The 11,295-nt window shown below is 46.1% G+C and overlaps 3 protein-coding genes across 3 annotated transcripts; all 3 read right to left on the bottom strand.

Moving 5' to 3' along the window:
- Positions 1 to 2,618: 2,618 nt before the first annotated feature.
- Positions 2,619 to 3,686, bottom strand: DEU56DRAFT_744333 (kinase-like domain-containing protein; the record flags this gene model as incomplete). The annotated part of the gene is made up of 3 exons (XM_041349065.1): positions 2,619 to 3,242; positions 3,298 to 3,572; positions 3,620 to 3,686. The coding sequence occupies 3 exons, from the start codon at positions 3,684 to 3,686 to the stop codon at positions 2,619 to 2,621; spliced, it is 966 nt and encodes a 321-aa protein (XP_041204219.1).
- A 1,223-nt stretch (positions 3,687 to 4,909) lies between these two features.
- On the bottom strand, positions 4,910 to 5,182 carry DEU56DRAFT_694695 (uncharacterized protein; the record flags this gene model as incomplete). The annotated part of the gene is made up of 1 exon (XM_041347202.1): positions 4,910 to 5,182. A coding segment is annotated over one exon (273 nt), but the record flags the coding sequence as incomplete, so codon positions are not given.
- Positions 5,183 to 8,053: 2,871 nt separating this feature from the next.
- Positions 8,054 to 11,087, bottom strand: DEU56DRAFT_873221 (uncharacterized protein; the record flags this gene model as incomplete). Its single annotated transcript, XM_041355846.1, has 7 exons — positions 8,054 to 8,601; positions 8,711 to 8,873; positions 8,970 to 9,048; positions 9,107 to 9,326; positions 9,561 to 9,613; positions 10,587 to 10,739; positions 10,792 to 11,087. The coding sequence occupies 7 exons, from the start codon at positions 11,085 to 11,087 to the stop codon at positions 8,054 to 8,056; spliced, it is 1,512 nt and encodes a 503-aa protein (XP_041204221.1).
- Positions 11,088 to 11,295: the final 208 nt, after the last annotated feature.

Below are 11,295 nucleotides of genomic sequence, written 5' to 3' on the forward strand. Positions count from 1 at the left end.
ATGGGATTCAGTGATTGATCACGTCGAATGTGATCTTTTCTTTGAACAACAAATACTGGAGTTCGTCCATTGCGGTCCTATTGTTGCTCGCGTTGTCCAAGGTAAAGTGTCCGATCTAGACGGAGTCAGAGCATGCGATGAAGTACATACAAGAAACTGACCTTTTGTTCTACTTCAGCGCGACGAATCAGCTTCAATATTGTTGAACCGAGTGCCTTCCCGGTATGACTACCAGGGATATGATGAAAGGCGATTAGAGCGGCCTTCAAAACAAGTGTTGCGTTCCCGGTTTCTTTCGCAATCCAATGTGCAGTTAAAGCAAGGAAGGGATGAAGCTTAGCATTGGACCAGATATCAGAAGTGAAAGAAATTCATCCTTGGGCGGTCTGCAAGATATGAAAAACTATACGCGATCAGTAACTATACACTTACAGCAAGGTCAAGTTTGATGGCCGTAAAGTATTCATGCCAGGCTTCGATGATTAGTTGCCGGAACTTTGTACGACAGGGGATATCGGACTCCTTTAGGTCTTGCCGCAAGAGGCGGAGCAGCCGGCGGAACTCGGGACACTCAACAATGCTAATTGGCTAGAGATAATCATTAACGAGAGTATACAAACGGTAGACAGAACTCACTTGATCATCGGCGATGATGAATTTAACTATGTGTCTATGCATCTCCTCAATGGAAAAGTTTGGTAAGTCATGCCCCGAAAAGGCTGACTTCCCAACAGCGGGCTGCAAACTACCATCACCGCGACTGGGGGGAGGACCAAGCATCTCAATTGTGCAAGTGGGATCTTTGAGTCGTTCCAGCATCTCAGCAAAGGTCCAGCCTTTGTTACGCTGAAAGCGTGGACTCAGGTAAGATCTCTGTACTAAGTCTCAGAAGAGACGAAGATAATGCAGAGGTTCGTTTATCGTTATCGTTGAGGTCAAAGCTTGGTGATGTGAGTTGGCAAGCGAAGACAAGACTAATGGTATCGATCGAGTAAAGACACTAAGACAAAGAGTCTTTAGTGAAATCGTATACGAGAGCTGTCTTGCTCAAGGAAGGTCTATCAGAAGACTGAGTAGATTCAAGTTAGAGAATACAAGACAAGACGATCGACTACTTATAGGTAAAGGTCAGTTCAGGGCAGGACTACCGAGGCAATGGTAAAAGTACAGGGTACAAGATAAGAGATACGAGATAAGACGGCGATCAAGGATGCTGTACAAGAAGATGATAAGGCGTCATATGGCAGTACATGATAGGAGAAAAAGATAGGGGGACCCGGTCCGAAGTATGTTATTGTAACAGCCTTCACTAAGGCGGTTCCCTACAGGATGTATGCCGATTGGCCATTGCTGCTTCTCGGACTCCTGGAGATAAAGGTCGATATGAAATTTGTATATGTGCGAACGAAGAGGACTATTGCTCGTGGAAGAACCGTAAATGGTAAGGGGACATGAGGCGTCAACCTTATTGAGATCCCTGGTAAAGGGGGTGAGAAAGTGCAGAGAAGACTCTCAGGTATGTTACTCACTCGCACAGTACACAAACACGCTCGCCAGTATCTGAGTTCTTCCTATAGAAATACTGGATGTCAGAAGTAGTCTTAAGGCCTCGTTTTCTCGTGGCAAAGGGATCGGTAGGGAGAGTGCTAGTCGCTGTGTGTAGTGGACTCGGGTTTGCATTGGCGTCGGCGATGACTTCAGGTGGGTTTATATCGTCTTCACTGCTGCTGATGTTATTGATATTGATATACTCCCCATCATCTGGATGGGCAGCTGCGTTGTCCTTCCTAAATCTCTGAGGAAGTTGTCGTTGTCTCTTAGGGTGGTGAAGGGTAGTTGCAATTGCAGCCGCTGCAGTGGTAGTTGCAGCAGGGGCAGGTACAGCAAGGGCAGGAGCAACAGGTATGGGTGCAGCAGGTACGGGTGCAGCAGGAGCAACAGGTACGGAAGGGGCAGGAGCAACAGGTATGAGAGCAGGTGTGTTCTCAACCTGGGGGGTGTTGGCGTTTTTTCGAGGATGGCCACGACAATTCATGTTAGTAGTGCTGGAGGCTGGAGATTCAACGAGAGACTCAACTGGCTATATATACCTTCGTTCTGGGGAGATCAGGAAAATACCGATGTGCACGATGGCACGAAATCATGGTGGATTAGGTAGGGATCTCCATGCAGAGAACGCGAGTAGAAGCATTAAGACAATATTAGGGTTGATCTGATTGAGCCCTGCTCAGGAGTGGGAGAGATCAACTGATTGAATGGAACATGCAGTCGTGGACTCGTGGTTGCGATTCTTGAATCTAGAGGGAATGATCAAAGGTAAAGTTTGAGTGCAATTGAGTGTGTGATATTAAAAGATATATCAGACTCATTACACAGCATGTGCGCACAGACCATGCTCAATATATACATCTGGAGATACTATAACACATCACAAACACGCACACTGCACAGATGGTAGCTATGAAAAAAGAAGAATAAGAATAGTAGGTTATACAACTCTTCTCTTTATTCGACGTGAAGTGAGAGTAGTTGCAGGCATTAGGGTGCCATTGCGTGGATGTAACCTTGCAAACGATGAGTTCATAAATTATGAGTGTGATGCGTAAGAAGGAAACTACTTACACACGAGTTGATCTATGAAGAGGCATTGCCTTCGGCAGGCATAGGGGCACCGATTCAGTGACTTGAGGACATTGAGGGGAAGGCGTGATGTGACAATCAAAATTCAGGGAGTGTGTAGCTGGTGCGGGCCCTGCAGTGCGAAGATCGTGAAGCAAAGAACGAAGATGGTCATAATCGGGATCCTCTGAGAATGAGAGAGAACGCGAGTAGACAAGAATATTGGCGAATACAGCAGGAATTCCATCACATAAATCAGCAATGGTGGTATCCACTTTGTGCTCGAGTATCACGGAGCTGGAAAGCCTCTCATGGTCACTATTTAGCCATGGAAGGGAGCCGCGCAAAAAATATATCAACATGTAAGAAAGTGATTCGAGATCGTCACGACGACCCGGCTCCAATCCCAGGTGATTGTTGATTGAAGCAAAGGCAGGGGTGCCTGTAAGATGTCGACCTCGGCGAAACGGGATGTGTGATTCGGTTGCAAAATTCCAGTACTTCTTCACGATACCGAAATCGATGATATAGGTAGTTTGCATTGAATTGTCCACCAAAACGTTATGCGGTTTGATATCCCCATGAACAAAGGCATGTGAGTGAATGTACTCAAGACGCGACAGCTAGAAAATAGGTTAGTATCTGCAGTAGCCCACAACAAAGTTTGAACCACAGTACCAGCTGGTCTCCTAGGTTCACAACAGTTTGAAGGCTAAATTTGCGGTTGCATGCAAGGAAGAGATCATACAGTGATGGCCCAAGGAGGTCGAGAGCCAAGGCATAATATGTTGACTCCCTGCCAAACCAAATGGCACGGGGAATCCCAACTCCACCTTCAAGTTGCTTTAGAATGTCGTGTTCATGCTCCACAGAAGATGGGTTTTTGGTGACCGGTTCAAGTTTGATAGCAACAACATCATCATTGAGAAAGTTCTGTGCACGGTACACAACAGCTAGTAATATTAGTATGATGAAAAGAATCAACATCATATGAACATACCATATGAACCGGACCCCAAAATATCTTCCAGCCTAAATCTACCATCAATATGATCCGGGGCCTTCATGCTTTACGACAGGACGAAATTTTGCAGCGAGGGATTACAGTACAGTGCACACTACGGCATGCAGAAAGAAGATTGTTCAACTTCCATGTGACTGAAGCCGACTGTAACCAGCTTGAACCAGCTCGAGTCGATGCTGTTGGAGTCATGGCTCGTAGCCAATTCACACAGCTAATAAGTCAAACCAAGCTGGACAATTTGGTTCAACTCACGAGGATAGCCGAACTACAGGTGTAGCTGGCAAAAGCCGAACCCGAGCTGAGACGAGCTGAGCCGTGACATAACTAATTCAAGCTCAAGCACCGCCTCTACCAGAAAAGAATACTCACCTTATTCAAGAAGTGCGTGATCACATTCTGGGGTATTCCCACCACAGGTAGCAGGCTGTGATGCTAACAGTTTGCCTCTTGATGACATTTGCAGCACATTCATACGGACTGCTTCAAGCACAACCTGCCCATATTCTGCTGCCTTACATGACAAGCTTCCAGGGTCCTGAGTATCAGCAAGCTCTAAAGTCGTGGGCAAAACAAGAGACAAATGGTATAACTTGCGATTGTTTTGCGATTGTTAAGCAAGAAAGGATGAAGCACTCGCCAATCCATGATGGTTATGCAAAATATTGATCGAGACAAGATTGTTGATTATCTAGTATACCCACCACCTGTGTGTCACCATAAACGTCACATATTGGTAAGATAGATGTGATGTTATGTTCGTTACTAACTAGGGGGGAAATCTTATGCTGCAGTGCTTCAGCGATTTCCGCAGCACTCAGCACGATGTCGACTTCAGAGAAATATCTGCCTAAATAGATAAGATATAATGAGTAGATATAATCAGCCATCTTATCTGCTTATGTCATGTTCCTCTAACACTAAATCAGGTGACGGTGTTACTTTCCCAAGCCCCTCGTTGTTTCCCACGACGACTAAACCTTTGTGCTCATCGTTGCACATGACAACCATGATATATATCTCAAATCTCATTATTTTACAGTGCTCTTTTTGGTCCCTCGTATATATAATCCTTAGATACTGATTAATCATATGTTTTCCCTCCATACAATCCACAAACTCTGACAAATTGATATGTTTGAGTACCATTGCACTCGTACCAAAAAATAAAACTACTGTGTGCTACTAATCTGAGTCGCTAGAGCTTCCCTCGCTAGAGCCAGAGCCAGAGCTTTCATCAGAGGACATAACCATGTCTGCGCCCATGTACTTTGAGGGGGCTGTAGTCTTTCTCTTCCTTGGGACATAAAGTGGCTCTCCTCTGGCCGCCTGCGCCCTATTATCCTTCATCCGTGCTAAGAGTTCTTGATCCGTTAACTTCACCCAGTGACAGCCTCCCTCCTGAAGCACCCTCAACAAACTTTCTACCCCAGATCTTCCGCCAACCTTGGAGGGATTTTGAACGGGCCCAGGTAATGGCCAGCCGATGAGTGCAAAGCTGCAGTGTTTGACTATGGTGTGCTCGTAATTAGTATAGTTCATCTTGATAGAACTTTTGATGTTATTTTCAAGGGCAATTGAATCTAATGAGTAGGAGATGAGTGTGGTTAACGAGTTGAGCCGAAAAAATGTACTGAGTTCTTCCTGGATCAAGGTGCGGTGATCACTGATCAACTTGTTCAGAGGTAGTCAAAGTGTAAATACTTACTTCACGATCCATAGACGCAAAGCTTGCATTGACATCATGACTGGTAGCCTTGGGATTCGCATGTGCGATTCAATTTTTCTGCTGACGGGCTTCGAGGACTTCGTTATTGTAAGTTCTTTTTTCTGCGAAAGTAAGCCTTGAATGGGCACGGACAAGCTCGGCCTTGTTGTCTGCAATGAACTGAGTGAGCTTGATTCGTTCACCCTTTTCAAGGTCTAGATGTCAGTCAGTAATAGCTCAGTGGAAAATAAATAAACTTGTACCTTGGTTTGCTTCTTTGTGCTTGGCTCTAACGAAGGTGTTCCAAGAATTGATTGCGCGTCCATTTGAGAGATCTAAAAAATACAGTAAGCATGAATAAACAAAGAAAGAGAGAAAATATGCACCGTCCATGTGTCTCCGCAATGTGAGCGGCTTCCTGGGCATATGCCAACTTGGCTGTGTCAATAGCATCAGTTAGTGTTTCCTGCCGCCTGTGTCGTTCTTGTTTTTGTGCAGCCATGAGCTTTGGGCGTGAGCACTGATGTTGACCTTGAACTCGGGCCATGGCGGAGGAACACGACCAAAAAACATTACCTTAATTTAAATAAACAGGAGAATCAGGGAGGTCACAAAACTAAGTTCAGCAAAGGTCAGGGATCGAAAATTTCAGCGGAACTACAAACAACATAGTAGTAATATGCGACTATTCAACTAAGAGAGATATAGTTAGCGGTGGCCACATTAAAAAACCCAATGTAAAACACATACCGAGTTGGCGGTCATTTGTTGCACGTGCCATCACATGAAGCAGTGGTCTCATATGATCCTCCGGAATCTCTAACTTCGTGAGGATAGCCTGCCAGCACAAGGGATCATAGCCATCAACTTGGTGAATGCACCTCCATATCTCATCCATCACAGTGTATTGAAGAGGCACGTTCTGAAGAACTCTCCTGATGTTGTCGGAAATTTGAATAGCTCCCGCATCCTGGGTGTTCGGAGGCTGCATTTTGGCTGTCATCAAATAGATATTGTTAGTAATCGAGACTTTGCCCTCCCCCCCTTTCAATGACGTCTGAATCTGCACTGGATTTGAGTGGTTTTTTTTTTGCATTTAGTCCCTAATTCCAATTAGTATAGCATAAGAAAAAAGACAGGCACAACTCACAGGGTCACTAGATGGTAATTGGAGATCCGAAGCACCTTTGACTCCACGTGGTGTGCTAGGCGATAGTTGGAAATCAGGAGGTGGTGCTCTGGATGGCACAGACACAGCCTTGGATTCCAGAACAGAGCGACCTGAAGGCGTCTTTTTCTTCGACGGAGACGGGTGTTGTGGAGGACATGACTTGAGTGATGGCAGGGGACACAAAGACACCAAATATTTCAATGGAGGCGAGCTGGGTGAGATGATGAATGGCGGAGGGCTGGGAAGCCTCAATGGAATTTTGCCTTGGTGAGATGAGGGAGTGGGTGAGATAGGCACTGGTGGAAGACGCAAAGGCGCAGTATATTTCAACAGAGGCGAGCGGGGTGAGATTACGAATGGCGGAGGGCTAGGAAGCCTTGGTAGACCAGTGGGTGAGATGACCTGCCTTGCTCCTTTGCCTGACACTCTGTCTTTCGAGGGATACTTGCGCTGAGTAGGGCCAGTGGGTGGCCCAGGGCTAGGGATGCGAACCTCTGACTTGACAGGGTTTAGAATGCGGATGTTGCGTAAGTTGCGTGCAACTGGCTTGGACAAAAGATTGACTGCGCCAGTCTACATTAAGTGCAGTGTTGGTGGCAGCACTTTGTGTATTCATGGTGGAGTTCGAGGGATTGGGGAAGATATACGAGGAGCCGGTCAGATCTTTGGCTGAGGGCTTGCCAGTGGATTTGATTTTATCTAGAGCTGCATCATGTACTGTCATTAGCGTACAACAAATACAATTGATGAACTTACATTCAAGCATGGACTTGGGAAGATGCACCATCTCCCACTGAAACCTGCGCTCACGAACCATGCGCACAAAGGACTCCGAGAATATGGAATAGATTGCTTTGACAACTTGTTTCTCATCCTCGTTCTTGATGAGCTCTGATACATCGAGTGCAGTCGTGAAAGTAGAAGTCAGATTGAACTTGCCAGGACACCTCACAAACTCTAATCCAGCTGTCATTTTGATTTCCACAGAGTTGTTCTGAAGGTAAAGCATTAGTGATGTTCAATGTGCATGCAAACCATCTTACAGTTTGCATGCACAAGTCAAAGTAGTCGAGACAGGCGGCGATATCATTGAGAAATTCTGGTCGCACCATTTCTTGATGTGTTTGAAAGCTCGCTGCAGAGAAAATGAGTTCAACATGTTTGAAACAGAGGGCGTAAGAATGATTAGAACTTAATGGTAAGTGATTACAACTTCATTACCCGCGGCAATTATGAGATCCTGCACCATCTTGCTGAATCACTGAGTATTAGTGTGATATTGTCAGTGAACGCCAGACTTTCAGTAGGTTCTTGAATCTTGAGTGATTTTTAAAATGAGATGCGGTGAAAGACATGGGTGTAAGAATGAATCTATATGATTCCGTGGATCAACAATTCAAACATCTGATAAGAATATTAATACTGTTGATGACACTGCATTGATACGAATTGAGCCGCACATCACATTGCGATTTCGATCCAATGCATTGCAAGTCCATTCTTCTACGTGATGGTTACATCAATGGTCCCTACACTACATACGAGCCACAGCATCTGCGAGTCTTGTAGCCTCTTCATGCACCTCGTCACTACACTCATCTTCATCTTCCTCCTCTTCATCATCCAGCTCTGTCAACTCCCGCGACAAGATTGTTGAATGCAGCGCACCAGTATAACCATCCAATAGGCAGACTTTCTGTAGGCGAGTATGGTGAATGTTATTAACAAGGCGCCGTGCAGCATGTTGGCTCTGCAGCTCAGACACTAGGAGGGGCGAGGCTTGGTCATTCAGTGCAGCTATTGCGGAGACTATGCTTTTGTCCTCGAACTCCATCCAAGCGTGAAGTCTCCCTATCTCAATGTTCAAGCACGGTATCTCTTTGTGTGCACATAGCACTTTAAAAAACTTCACCGCCATCTCGCGATTCTGTGGTATAGCCCACAGTTTCGCGAGTAGGTCATGACGTGAGTACTTCAGGAGCATGAATTCTCCCAAGGCCGCATACCCAACAACTTCGGTATACTCAAGTATTGGTCGAGGCAGGACTTGCAGAGGCGCCAGCTTGTTATATCTGTCAAGCGCTGTATGAATTGCAGAGGATCATCGCACGATTGCTTTTGATATGTACTTGCGCATCTTGTACCCTAATCACAGGTTGTGAGTTTGAATTCAAATAAAAAATTATCATACCTGTGCTGGAAAGATTTGCCTTTGACAACTCGAACAAGTGTTGTATGACCAATGCTTCTAGTTCCTCGACTACACGAATGAAGCGCCGTTGACCAGAGTATTCTAGCGCTTGCTCATAATGAGGGTCTGACAGCATCCAGCGTTTGCTGATTCCATGACGGTGCTCGAAGTCTTCAATGACATTCATTTGCAATTGAAGTCGTCATAATATCGAGGTCCACTCGGCTTCTGTGGCCTTAGAATGTTCCCGTGTTGACACATTGAGGCCAGATGACGCCGTAAAGTTTGCTGGGGTGTACATAAGGAAAGGGACACTTGTAATGCTGCTGTACTTTGCCCTAGAATCAAGTAGCACATTAGCAAGAATGCAAGTAAGTGAATTGAAAAAAAATGAACTCGATAGATTGTAGTTTTTCGAGTTCTTCCACATATGTCACCACAAACACGTCAGCTGGTGGCTCGCGGGCAAGGTTAGCCAGGAACTCCGACTCCTCATGCTTCCAGCGGACGAAGTCTTCATCTGTTAATGATTGGTGTCGTTTGAAGTCGTCCAGTAGCGGGGTGAAATCATTGATTATACGAAGTGCTTGAATATAGTTATTGTGCAGGAACCAACCTAAATTCTAAGTCAGCAACCTAAGGTGTTCAAGCAAAAACAACTTACTTAGCTCCAGGTACTTGTACTTATCCCACTGGTCAAAGTGGAGGTCGAGGAATTGGACCCAATGGAAATAAGATGCATGGCGGATGAGCGAAGCAGCACTGTTGGAACTTGAAAAGATTTGTTCGCAGGTCTCCAAGTCCTCGATCCCAAAGCCGTCCAGATACAACGGATGATGTGCGAGTTGACATGGATGGTTGTGAGCATACCCGTGGAATGTGTTGACCGCTGTAGGAGACGATCTGGCTGCAGCCCCGTATGGCACCATTTCCCCTTACTGGACGAAGTCACGCATACCTTCCACAGGCCGTTGCGGACCACACAAGGTTGTGGAATCCACACACTCATCGCATCGCATCACATCACATCGCATCACAACGCACTATCTGTCCATGTCCTGCCTGCATCTGTCCGTCCTCACTGGTGCGTTCTCATTCTTAGTTAGTCATTCCTAACCGTTCGCAGGGCCAGTTACATATCAGTTCCCATACACGAGACCGCGTACCATTACTTACATGTATCTCCTTCCGACTTCGCTTGCATATGCGCCCGCTTATACGGTTCCGGTTCCTTACGGACTCTGTTATATACTATGTCGCAGACTCGTACGGACGGGACTTTCCGACATTCCCTCTCTCTTGTTGTGTGTTGCGGAGTCACTAGCTTAGTCTTACCTTGTCTTTCTTTGCTTGAGCAATCACTTGTTTGCCTTCTCATTCCGCACGAACGCTTGCATCGCCGTTGACAGTTGACTATTGCTAGTCCCAGTTGAGTTCCTTTGCAAAGCGGTTTCTGCACGTCTTCGCATATACCTGGTACCTAGTTTGCTCTACCTGATTACCTGTTCTGATACCTGGTACCCTACCTGTTTCGCATACCTGGTACCCTACCTGTTCGCATACCTGGTACCCTCTAGACATTCACTCGTTTCTCCGCATCCGCATACCTCGTATCTCCGCATCTGCATACCTCGTATCTCCGCATCTGCATACCTCGCATCTCCACATACCTCGCATCTCCGCGCATTCTCGCATCTCCGCATCTCCTCACGTACACAGCCGTTCTGTCTTCAGCACATCACTTCCTTCTTCACTGTTCCCCTCGCTCATACTTGAGGAACTGCTCTCAGAGCTATCCCCTTGGGTCGACTACTATTCTCGCACCCAGCAGGATCGGTACACTATCACTATAGCGGACTTCTACGATTTCTCCCACACCGCGATGATAAGGTTGTGCTCGTCTGCCTTGGCGCCAATGGAACTGGCGGCGACTGTCTTGTGTGACGAACAGCCGATGTCATGGCCAAGGGCTTGGTCTTTCTGATAAACATCAAGCATCTTGTTGATTGCAGCAAGGCCATACTTCACACTGACGTGATGTTTCATTAAATTAAAAGACACCCAAACACACAATTACTCACAGCTCGCCACTGCGCTTCATTTCAATGATATACTCCACAAAACCGTGGCAACAGGCCATAAGAAATATACTGGTTTGCTCAAACACGAGGATCTTGTCCTCTTCGTAAGTCTTTGCAGCGGTCCAGTTGTCCATGCAGCTAGGGTTTGGATTGGCGCTTCGTTCACTGGGGCAGTTCCCGACGTCGTCCCTGAATTGTTCAACCACATCATTGTGAATGAAATAGTCGCTCCGAAAATCTTGGGGATCCGTTGAGCTGGAACCATCAATGCACTTGGCAGAGTGGTTCCCATCCATACTGTGTAATCGCCGTGGGACAAGGTTTGGTTCATTTGGTTGCTGAGAACAATTAGTACATGAAATAATGTTGTAAGGCATACACACACCTCAAAAGCACAGCATGGACATACTCCATTCATGTACCAGTCCACTGGATTTCTGTGAAGTGCAATGTTGATGTGTTGTTGAATAGAACACTGGATTTGAATGTAGATGTCAAACACTA

Source organism: Suillus clintonianus (genome assembly GCF_016758775.1).
Source record: "Suillus clintonianus strain FC179 chromosome Unknown DEU56scaffold_94, whole genome shotgun sequence".
Lineage (NCBI taxonomy): Eukaryota > Fungi > Basidiomycota > Agaricomycetes > Boletales > Suillaceae > Suillus > Suillus clintonianus.